The 12,698-nt window shown below is 42.3% G+C and overlaps 1 protein-coding gene across 3 annotated transcripts in view; it reads right to left on the reverse strand.

Annotated features, from left to right (window-relative positions):
* COL4A3 (collagen type IV alpha 3 chain) overlaps positions 1 to 12,698 on the reverse strand; it is a 104,172-nt gene that overhangs the window by 82,088 nt on the left and 9,386 nt on the right. For all 3 annotated transcript variants that reach the window (XM_043522343.1, XM_043522342.1, XM_037909097.2), the window contains exon 2: positions 5,619 to 5,675. In XM_043522343.1, the coding sequence (XP_043378278.1) occupies positions 5,619 to 5,675 (57 nt within the window). The remainder of the gene's footprint in view (positions 1 to 5,618; positions 5,676 to 12,698) is intronic.

Consider the following 12,698-nt stretch of genomic DNA (forward strand, 5'->3'; position numbering starts at 1 on the left):
AACATTCTGTCATTTTTTGACTGCGGAGGTACACTGAGCTGAGGTTTTCAGAGAACTACCGCAATAACTCAAAGATCTCTTTTTTGAGTGGCAACAGCTATTTTAGATCCCATCATTTTGTATGTATAGTTGGGATTATGTTTTCCAGTGTGAACTACTTTGCATTTATCAACACTGAATTTCACTGGCCATTTTGTTGCCTAGTCACCAAGTTTTGTGAGATTGCTTTGTAACTTTTTGCAGTCAGCTTTGGACATAACTATCTTGAGTAATTTTGTATCACATACAAACTTTGCCACCTCACTGCTTACCCCTTTTTCCATCACTGGTACAGCATTGTTCCCAGTACAGATCCTTGGGGGATCTCTCTCCACTGTGAAAACTGACCATTTATTTCTACCCTTTCCCCCCTATCTTTTAACCAGTTACGGATCCATAAGACCTTCCCTCTTATTCCATGACTGCCTACTTCGCTTAGGAAGTGGGACTAAGTATACATTCTGACAGTCCAAATACACTATATCCACATATTAGCTGACTCCCTCAAAGAATTCTAATAGATTGGTGAGGCGTCATTTCCCTTTGCAAAGCCATGTTCGCTCTTCCCCAACATATCATGTTCATGTATGTGTCTGATAATTCCATTCTTTATTATAGTTTCAACCAATTTGCCTCGTACTGAAGTTAGTCTTACCAGCCTGTAATTGCAGGGATTGCCTCTGGAGCCTTTTTAAAAAAATCAGCATTACATTAGCTATTCATCAGTCATCTGATACAGAGGCTGATTTAAGCAATACTGTAGGTTACATATACCACTTTTAGTCGTTCTGCAGTTTCATATTTGAGTTCTTTCAGAACTCTTGGGTGAATACCGTCTGGTCCTGGAGACTTATTACTGTTTAATTTATCAGTTTGTTCCAAAACCTGCTCTACTAACACCTCAGTCTGGGACAGTTCCTCAGATTTTTCACCTAAAAATAATGGCTCAGACCTAATCTCCTCACATCCTCTGCAATGAAGACCAACGTAAAGAATTCATTTAGCTTCTTCTCAATGGCCTTATCTTCCTTGAGTGCTCCTTTAGCACGTTGATCATCTACTGACTGTTTGGCAAGTTTCCTGCTTCTGATGTACTCAAAAACACCAAACAAACAACCTCTTATTGTTTGTTTTTGTGTCTTTTGCTAATTGCTTTCCCATTTTTTTTGTTAGCCTAATTAATTATACTTTTCCATTTGACTTGCAAGAGTTTGTTCCTTTCCATTTTCCTAAGTGGGATTTGACTTCAAATTTTTAAAAGATGTCTTTTTGCTTCTAATTGCCTCTTTTCCTCTTTTTAGCCCTGGTGGGGGGTTTTGGTCCACTGATTGTTTCATCTTGTTTTTACTGGGGGTAGCCATATAGTTTGAGCCTCTGTTACGGTGTTTTTAAACAGTTTCCATGAAGCTTGAAGGCATTTCACTCGTGATTGTTCTTTTTTAACTTTCATTTAAGTAACCTCCTAATTTTTATGCAAATCCCCTTTTAGAGTGAATTGTTACTGTGGTGGGTTTCTTTAGTATCCCCCCCCCCCCAGGATGTTAAATTTAATTACAATTTGGTCACTATTACTGAGCGGTTCAGCTATATTCACCTCTTGGAACAGATCCTGTGCTCCACTTAGGACTAAATCAGGAACTGCGTCTCTCTTTGTGGGTTCCAGGATTAGCTGCTCCATGAAGTAGTCATTAATGGTGTCTAGAAATTTTAACTTTTCATCCTGTCCTGAGGTGACATGTACCCAGTCAATATGGGGATAGTGGAAATCCCCCATCGTTACTGGATTTTCTGTTTTTTGTAGTAGCCTCTCTAATCCCTTGAGCATTTCACAAATTACTATCGCCATTCTGGTCGGGTGGTCAGTAGTACATTCCTACTGCTATACACTTAGTATTCTAGCATGGAACCTATGATTTTTCGAGTAAATAAACTCTTTGTTTATTTTTATCTAAAGTAGGTCTCTGTTGTGCAAACTGTGGGGAGTTAAACTCCAGTGCACGCTGTAAAGCCCATCTTTTTTCCTTGGGCTGCAGAGAGCTGGACAAGCTGGGGAATGGAGACAGGGGGCTCTGGAGGTGATTTTGTTGGTGGTGTGTGATCTGATTTGCACCCCATACCAGCCCTGAGGTGTTTAATGAGGGCCTCAGAAGCAAATTAGATTACCTGGCATCACCCCTGAGAGGGAGGACCAGGGTTAAATAAGAGTGAAGCCCAGCGGGGGAAGGCTGCGACAGCAGTATAAAGACAGGAGGCTGAAAGCAGAAGAGGGAATTGTAGGGGAAGGAGGCTGCCGTCACTTCCTGGGATAAGGGAGGTTGTCAGAGACAAGAAGGAAGTCCAGGGACAGAGTAAACCCTGTGATCCTGCCCTGGAGTAAAGTGTGTAGCAAGAAGCTAGGAGACGGTAAAGTACCCACAGGGAGTAAAGTAGGCTCCATAGTAAACCCATAAACAGTCAAGGGACAAGAGAGGTGCTGGGTAAGAAGGAGCTCAGGGAAACAGCAATAGGGATGGGGACTGAGCAGACGTGGACTGCTCATTATAGGAACCTGGTGCAGCGGGTGGGCCCAGATTCACCTGCCAGTCACTGCTATAAAGGCATGGGGCTAAACACCACCCAGAAAAGCCATTTGGATAGCGGCCCTGTTCGACTTCCTAAACCCAGAAGGGCTGGACTAACTGGGGACCTGGCTGGAGGGCAAAGTTACAAGACAAGAGACTATTGCAGAGCGAGCAGAGAACAGAAGGGGGCACCTGATGCCACGAGAGTTACTTTCCCATATCTAGTCATGGGAAGTTGCACTAACAGTGAGTGGGAACCCTGTTGCATGACATTATTAAATCTTTGTTATATTTATGTTCTTATCAGGTTAGTGGTATCTGTGGGTGCTTGAAGAGTTCTGTGTAGCTCAAAAGTTTATACCTTCCACCAACAGAAGTTGGTCTAATAATAGACATTACCTCACCCACCTTGTTCTCTCATATCCTGAGACCAAAACAGCTCCAATACCACCACAAACAACTTTGGAAGATATTGAATTTTGCCACTTAAAATGGAAACTTCACAACATGAAGAAACCCACATCTGAAGAAGAGCTCTGTGTATGTGGCTTAGGGAAGTCACTTATCTGGTTTCATAAGGGGGGGGGGTACACTTTTTGGCTGATTTGTCCCGTCTGGTACTGGAACAAAACTGGATACGGTTTTGTCAGGTACCTGATGGGGATGCCATTTTGAAGAGGGTGCTGTTCTGCCCCTGCTGGTGGACAGTGCATGTGAGGTCACGCTGGTGGGGACGGGTCACGCAGGCAGGGGTAGGCTCATGCCTTTCCCAGAACTGCTGGAAAGTCCAGTATTCCAGGAATTCACAAGTAGCCACATTGGTGTAGCTTGAAAGCTCATGCCTTCCACCAATAGAAGTTGGTCCAATAAAAGATATTACCTCACCCATCTCGTCTCTCTCATATTGTGATAATCAGGGTCCCTACCACCCAAGGGGAGAAGAGGGGGTCTGAACTCCAAAGAATAAACAACCGAATCAACGGTTTGTATACAGTGTTATTCTGTCTAAATGTGTCAAGTAAGGCCTTTCATGAAAGCTGGTAATGTTCTGAACTTGATGGCCATTAAGAGATATGTAAACAGGTTATGGTTATAAACATATGCATATATAGGGGTGTGTGCGTGTAGAACATTGCAATTGTAACTAGGATGTAACTGCAGCATTGCCTTGCAGCTTGTGGGGAAGCTATCAGGGAGGGAGGCCACGCAGGCTAGTTGTTTACATGAAACTAACTCCAAGCACCTACCATTGTACAACCTAGAGAAAGACAACCATGGAGGGGGGGACCATTAAAGTTAATGAAAAGACACAAATTGAAAAGAAAACCCCAGTCTTGGTAAGCTAAAGGAAGGAGGGAGGTCCCTCCTTGGTAAACTAAAGGAAGGAGGGAGGTCCCTCCACCACACACACATTGTGTAACCATGCATTACCAGTCTGAGAGAAAAGAGGAATGGACGGGAGAGGGAACCCCTGAAAACAGTTTGAAGGGAAGACTATCCAGAAACTGGAGGCCAATATCTAAGCGGGGTGCTGTCCGTGGAACATTGAATCCCCACTAGGACAGACAGCAGGCTGGGAAACTGTTCCGAGGCAATAGCTAACTTGTGTTAGAAAAGTTAGCGTAATAGAGAAGTGTAAAGCCTGAGATGGCATCTTTATGTTTATTTTCTGTGTAACTGGTCTGTGTTTGCTCTCCCTTACTATTTCACCTTTGAATCTCTGATTTTTCTATCAAATCTTTTTGTTTATTTTTACCCCATACAGGTCTCTGTTGTGCAAACTGTGTGGAGCATGTGTGCCCAAGTGAACTGATAACTGGGGGCAGGTTTCACTTCTTCAGAGGTGACAAACCAGAGGGGAAAAGTCCACGTGTCTGGTAGTTAAGAACGCGGGGAGATGGATTTGGGCAGAGTCTAGATTGGAAAAGTTGTTGTGGTCACCCTGCAAGGATAACTAGGCTACTGGAAGCCAGGGTTGAGACCTTCATGCTTGCAGGCTGGCCACTGGTCAGGGCTCTGAGCCACAGCAGCATAGCATTAAGGCACCCAAAGTTACAAAGCAGGTGGTGACAGAACCTCTTACTGGTCTGGGTAATCCCCAAAATGTCACACGCATACTGGGATCAACACAGCTACAAAACTGCAAACTAAGAGTATGTCTACACTGGAAACTTCAAAGCACTGCTGTAGGAAAGCTCCCACAGCAGCGCTTTGAAGTGCGAGTGTGATCGCGTGCGAGTGCTGGGAGAGAACTCTCCCAGCACTCCTCGTAATCCACCTCCACAAGGGGATTAGCTCCCAGCGCTCGAAGCCTGTCTACACTAGCGCTTTAAAGCGCTCAGACTTGCTGCGCTCGGGGGGGGGGGTGATTTTTCACACCCCGAGCCAGCAAGTTAGAGCACTATAAAATGTAAGTGTAGACAAGCCCAAAGTCACTTGCCGGAGTCTGTTTAAGATGAACAGTTTGTCAAGAGCTTGGGAGGAGTGCTCTTCTGTTTTTAGTACTGTAGAAATCTGAATAACTTAGGCCTTGTCTACACTGCCACTTATAGCGCTGAAACCTTCTTCGCTCAGGAGTGTGAAAAAACCCACCCCCTCAGCAATGCAAGTTTCAGCACTGTAAAATGGCAGTGTAGACAGTGCACCAGCGCTGGCTGGGAGATATTCCCCTTGTGGAGGTGGTTTTATTACAGTGCTGGGAGAGCTCTCTCCCAGCACTGGAGCCGCGACTACAGAGCAGCGCTTTAACGTCGGCTGTGTAGACATACCCTAACTAAATGGAAAAGATTTTAAAACGTTTACATTTTTCCTAGTTAAACAGTGTGTACAGAGTTATTCTGAGAGGTGAATGTGAGGTAGTGAATCCATTTGAGGGTTGTCTTTACCAGAAATAACTAACCGTTTGTACCACCACCCAGTAAATACATTCTGTTTATCATTCATATGTTATTAATTTGCACCAATGATTCATCTTTTGGGGAGTAGGGAAGGAACAGGGTAACATATTTAATCTCTTACCTTATTACCTTTCATTCCATCACAGTAGCAGTGGCTTTTACGTTTGCAGACACAACTCTGAAAAGAAAAGATAGGAACTTTACAATAAAGGGAATTAATTATTTCAATGTGCTGTCTGATGAAGGACAATTGCCTTGAAAATATTAGATCTATGTGGTATTTAAATGAAGTAAAACAATTTCTAGGTTACATATCAATATCTATACATTGCACTATGTACAACAGTCATCCTTAGCACTTGAACATTAGGTAGTTACTCCTCACAACAGATCCATGAGGCAGGTAAAGGATGCTATCCCCATTTTTACAGTTGGGAAAATTAGGGCTAAGGGCACGTCACTCTCCTATGGCACAAAGGCAGTAAGTATCAGGGCTGGGACTGAAATTCAAGAGATTCTGGCTCATAGTCATGGGCTGTGATCATTCCTGGTAGATCCTTTAGAAACTGAAGATAGAACCAGAGCACAAGCACCAACTGTCCGAAGTGCCGGGGGGTGCTCGACCACTGGCTTTGTCCCAGGCCCTGCCCCCACTCCACCTCTTCCCCCAAGACCTCCCCCCACCTCTTCCCGCCCTTGCTCTAGACCTGCCCCGCCTCTTCCTGACCCCACCCTGCCTCTTCCCGCCCAGTTTGGGCCCTTTCCCCAGAGTGTGCTGTGTCCTCGCTCCTCCCACTTCCCCCCAGCCTTCTGCATGCCGCAAAACAGCTGTTCGTGGCGGGTGGGAGGTGCGAGGAGGGAGGGGGAGGCACTGATCCATGGGGCCCGCCGGCAGGTGGGAGGCTCTGTGGGGGTGGGGAGGAGCTGATAGAGGGGCTGCCAGTGGGTGCTAAGCACCCACCATTTTTTCCTGTGGGTGATCTAGACCCGGAGCACCCAAGGAGTCGGCACCTATGAACCAGAGAAAGCGTAAGCCCCAGTCTACACTACAGAATTAGGTCAACATAAGGCAGCTTACACTGACCTAACTCTGTAAGCTTACACTGACCTAACTCTGCACTAAAATGCAGATCCCAGCAATGTAACTCGTACTCTACACCGACTTAGCTCCACCTCCACAAGAGGTGTAGCTCTTAAGTCAATGTACTTAGGTCGATGCACTGTCAGTGTAGATATTGCGTTGCTTACATTGACTGTTGCAGTTTTTCAGAAGCTGTCCCACAATGCCCCACTCTGGCAGTTAAATCAGTTCGAGCGCTCCTGGTGAGGACGCGAACTGCCAGAACAAGGAGCATAGTGTGGACATGCAAAAGCAGTTTAATTACTGTGGTGGCTGTATGTCTATGTAACTTAGGTTGACTTAATTTTGTAGTGTAGATTTGCCCTGCGGGAGAGTGTGTGATGGGGGAAGGTGGAATATAGTTCTAGGTTACAATGGTATTTTTTTTCCTTTTGTCACAATCTAGTTACAAATGCTTTTTCTGACTTCCTCATGTTGCACCTACCTACCCATTCTCTGCCTCAGACCTCTGTACAGCATCATAACTAAGGGCCTGATCCAGTATCTGCAGAAGCCAGTTGAAAGATTTCTATTGATTTCAACGAGTGTGGAATCAGATCCAAAGTGCCCAATCCCTTCTGTTGGAGAGATGGACACTGTCCAATTCAGATATCATGAAGACACAGTATAAATTCTGCTGCTTATAAAATACACAAAAAATACACCTATAATTTCAGCCTCTGGTCTTCTTTAATCAACCAGGCTCTAAAGACAGTAAACTCTACAAAAAATAGTTTTCACTCATGAATTACTGGTAGAAATTAAAACCAATTTTTTTTTAAAAAAAAGGACTGTGTTTTAAACTGGCCTAGAATAACTTGAAAACTTTAAATTCTTGAAGAGATTAGCAGGTGTGTAATAACTTATTATTGCAACCATGGAAGCACACTTAGTCTTGGTTATGGATTGCTATGTCTGTTCATTTTAAACTCAGATTTATAGCTATTTTTAATCTATACAAAATTGTTTTTCTACTGGAAGTCACTGTGAAGATCATCTCAATTGTGACTGAGACACAATAAATAATATCTGCTAGATAACTGCAACAGTAGTTTTTTTATAGAAGTATAATCAAAAGCGAAGGGAAGACGAGCTTAAATTTTTTCTCTTATAAATTTGTGCTTGGACAGCAAGTATTTGGAAAACTATAGAGATATGATTGTTATGAGATAGTTACAATGGAGCAAAAGGGAACAAACAGAGAAGCAGCATATCAGAACATTTTAATGGAGAGCTTTACACTGGAGACAGGGTAATTAATATTAACAAGCACAGCATTCCCATATCATGGTGATGAGTGCAAGCTGGTTAGACAGATGCCTTTATTCTCCATTTGACAGCTGCTCTCTCTTCCTAGGACTTTTTATTTTCTTTTTTGATTATGTTTAAATTCCATCCAGTCAGATTTTCTTATATTTATACTTCCTAGAATTTTAATCAATTAGGATGCATGAATTTGAGAAGATCCAGGTCTAAGATTTCCACCCATGATATTAGAACTATGCCTGAATTCCAGAAGTGAGTGGGACCTTCTTCCACAACACCTCAACTAATGTTAAACTACAAAAATTAAACAAAAAGTGTTTCTCATACTGCACTTCAGTCATGTCCCAAACTGGCAGTACCTACAGTTGGGCCTCGATTTACATGGTGGTTACGTTCTTGAAGAAACACCGTTCAAATAGAAATTGCATAAAAAGATATCAAGGGTCTATGGGAAATAAGGTTTAGGTTCCAGGCTCACACGATGACCTCCCTAATATATCCAATACAGGTTTTATTAAAAAAATTTAATGAAATTTAAACTTGCTACTGACCTTTACTGATATTGAGGGTGAACTTAATAGGATGATAATACTGATGTTGTTGAAGTCAGAACTCCGAGAGTTCATCTGGGGTGTCTGGGGAGGCCAGGGAGTGTGGAAGAGTGGCATAGCCACGACGGGACACTTGGATGGGCCCCCACTTCGGGTGAGTGGGCAGGGGCAGGGGAGGTGAGGCAGGAGGGATGGGTCAGGAGGGATTTGTACCGCCTCCACTCACCCTCTCCAGCCGGCCATGCGGGGGAGAGATGGACACTCTGGCTAGGGGCCACCCCCTGGCCCCAGGCGTGCACCCGGGGAGTGGAGTCAGGAAGCGGGGGATTAAGTGACTCTGAAGAATGCTTGAGAAATGGTTGGGGAGGGATTTTCTGACATAGTCTCTGGTTTTGTCACAGAAATAGTGAGTAATGGAATAAGATAACTGATTATTTAGAAAAAGTATTATATTTTAAAATTGCCACATGGATCCTTGCTGATCCTATACACAGTCAGTTACTGAAGACTTAACACAACTTTTTAGAAGGTGATTATTCTTATGTTTGGTGCAAAGTGACTTTTGTAAAGAAAGCTGCAAAGTAAATTGACACCAATGATGAATGACTGGTACAGAGATATGGCAGAAGTTTTTGCAGGTGAGCGGTTAGGGTCAGATTTACACACTTTTTTTTTTAACTGATGTCAAATCAATGAGTATAGTAAAAGCTCTTTTTAATATCAGATGCTCAGTAAATACCTTTAGGAGTGTAATTTTCATTTTCTAAAGTAAAATTCACTATGTAGCAACAATCTTGCAATCCTTTGGCCAACTGTCTTTATTCTAACTATTAATAGCTATTGTAAGAAAGGAAGTAAACTGTAGAGTCTCTAAAATGAAATAAAATAGAAGGCAACAAAGTCTTCAGCAGATTCCTATCTTGTACATAAATATTGTAAAAAGAGGCAAGTTGTGGCCTACAATGAGTATATAAAAACTCAACAACAAACTCGGTCTCAATCCTGCAACGTATGGTATGTGAGGGAATTGCTGCTTCTGCATGCCACATGCTGCAGGATCAGGGCCTTTGTTCTGTAAAACTATTGTAAATAATAACTGCACAATACATCACTTTCATTCAATGTCTTTTTACAACATTTCATACATACCTGCTCCAATCTACATCTGGAATTAATTAAAAAACTCACCCTTTAAGTAGGTGACATTCAAGCCAGACTCTTTTGGTAAGCATGATGAGGGTATTTCTTCACTGCAGTATTAACCTGAGTTATTGACACCCGAATTAGCCTACCTCAAGTAAGAGTAAAAATTAATTTGCAAACTGGACACCATTAAATTAGACTTGAATAAAGACCGGGAGTGGATGTGTCATTACACAAAGTAAAACCATTTCCCCATGTTTATTTTCCCCCTCTACTGTTCCTCACACGTTCTTGTCAACTGCTGGAAATGGCCCACCTTGATTATCACTACAAAAGGTTTTTTTTCTCTCCTGCTGGTAATAGTTCATCTTACCTGATCACTCTCGTTACAGTGTTTATGGTAACACCCATTGTTTCATGTTCTCTGTGTATATAAAATCCCCCTACTATATTTTCCACTGCATGCATCCGATGAAGTGAGCTGTAGCTCACGAAAGCTTATGCTCAAATAAATTTGTTAGTCTCTATGGTGCCAGAAGTACTCCTTTTCTTCACACTGCAAAATAACTCTCGAACTGCTGTACCCATGCTGATGCTGTGTTCTCACCTCATGTGAGGAACTAAGACTTTTGGGGCCATATCCCAGGCTTCTTTACGTTGTAGTAAACTCTAGGAATTCTTTCCCAGTGAATTGTAGGAGAACTTGTCTCTCATTTCTGGGCACACAGGGGGATGTGTGGGAAGGGACCTGGACGACTAGCAGCACTTGCCTGGAGCTAGCCTTTAGATTGTAAGCTCCTAGGGGGAGAGATTGTCTATTGCTCTGTTTGTACAGTGCCTACCACTACAGGGCCCAACTCTTCTCCCCATGCACTTCAGTAACAAACTTGATTAATAATAAATAAATAATAATAATAGGCTGCGTTACTGCAGAGTGGTTGTGTTAGCAACTTACAAGCTCTAACTCAAGCTTTAGCCTATACACCCGCTAGGCCAGCCAATTTGAGATACAAGCTCTACCATACTCAAGAGTTTTAGTGTGTGGACAAGGCATGATTTGGAGGCAAAACTCGAGTTATAACTCAGGAGTTAACCTTGCAGTGAAGAAAAGCCCTTAGGGCCTGATTAACCACTATGTTACTTCAGCTTTAAACCAGTATAATACACAGCTACCACCTATACCCACAAACTATTAATAATCTCTTCTGGAAGACTGAATATTTTAGTGAAAATGATGAAATAATCCTTTCTTAGCCCTGCATGGGAAGTACAATAGAGATCCCTTGTACTAAACTAGGACTTGGGGAAACCATGAAAAAGCAATTAAGTAATCTTCCTGATGCTCCAGGACTCAGCATCAGAGACAGGATTAGTACAGATTTCCCATGCCGGTGCTCACACCACTAGACTAGACCACACCTCTTTGCAGAGACAGCTGTAGAACTGTGACTGTCAAAATAGAAACAGAAACCCTGACTTTTTATCATTACAAATTCTTCTCACAGGATAAGACAACTCCCAGTTTAATCAGTGCTAGCATACCCTGACAGGGGTGGGGGAAGCAGACAAAATGGTGGTCTATCGTGGTTATTTTTTTCTCCCAACACTTGTATGATTAGTTATTTTCAATGTTTGTACCATTACCATAGCCCCACGTTCTTGGATCTTCTATTTAAATGGATAGATTTGGGCTTATTTGACATTATTTATTAATTTGATGTTTTCATGAACTCTGTGGTTTGTGTTCCACTGTACTTACTGGATTTCTGAAAAATAATGAACTATAAACACATGAAACTCTCTAGCAATACAAAATTGCATTTGCATAAGATTTTTCAGCACTACCTCCATGGCCATTGCAATTTTTATAGCAGAGGTAATAAGTATAATTATTTTTCCTATTTAGTGTATAATTATTGCTTTAACAAATCTAAGTCATGAGAATATAATAAAGCTTAGTCATCAGCTAACCATGTGGAATAAAGTGGTGGAAATGTCTAAACCTTAGCCTTAGGGATGCTACGTATAAACTGAAAAATGTTCCTTTAGCATGTATGCAGATTTTATGTTTTTTCTGATAATCTTCCTACCGCAAATAAAATGTTGTATGATCACATATATCGGGTTTCAGCAGTGTCTGTATTAATACCATAGCAAATATGTATTTGCTATATATTAGCACAGCAAAAATAAATTTAAGTTCTTTTAATGGCTAGGTATATCTAATTTTTCTCTTAATAACCCCACTCCATCTTCCCAGTCATTAATATTTGTGCTTTATGGTGACACTTATTACATAAGATGACACTAGAGGAAATAGGAACTGCAAGTTGTGTTGGTCTACCACTACAAACACTGCCTGCCTCAAACAATATATGGTGTTTAAATCTATTTTTTCTCTCTAATGAAATCCAAGGTCAATTCCCAAGGTGAAATCACATTTGATGCGGGTCCTCCTCGTGATATCCTTTTATACAGGTATTTATATATACAGGGTCTGATTTTGCTCAAACGTAAACTGGGTTTATACCTGTGCAACTCCACTACTACTGATGTACACCAGTATAGGAACAAAATCAGGCCCAGGATGTGTGGTTGGAGAACACCCAACACCTATCTCTTTCTCTCAGATTTTGCTTGGCGTTCATGTGTGCGTGCAGTGAAGGCAGAGGAGAGCACAATGGTCCTTCTTCCCAATTTACACAATCCTCATAAGGACAGGATAGAATTGCCATGGCTGTACTTGGAGGACCTCAGGGACCGTTCCCCCAAATGGCCACAGAAGAAGCAAGCCCATGGCTCTATACACCCAGTTCTTCTCTATGAACCAGCTGGCTTCCTGCCCTAGCGGTACTGAGCTACACCACACAAAGAGATGTAGCAGCAGGGCAATTCACAGCACACTATACACCTGCTAAGCTTGGCGTCCAGCTCTGGCGTGGGTCTCAGTTAACCCTGATAAAAATGATTAACATAATTTGCATGTCTTCAATCTCAGAGATGCAAAGAGGACATTTCGCTAGGTTCTACAGTGCCTAGCTTGAACCCTCCTGTATAACAGAAGATGAAATGAGCATAGTATTCGACCATGTTATTGCAAATTAAATTTAGATAGCTGTTA

The sequence above is a fragment of the Chelonia mydas genome, chromosome 9, assembly GCF_015237465.2.
Source record: "Chelonia mydas isolate rCheMyd1 chromosome 9, rCheMyd1.pri.v2, whole genome shotgun sequence".
In the NCBI taxonomy this organism is placed as follows: domain Eukaryota; kingdom Metazoa; phylum Chordata; order Testudines; family Cheloniidae; genus Chelonia; species Chelonia mydas.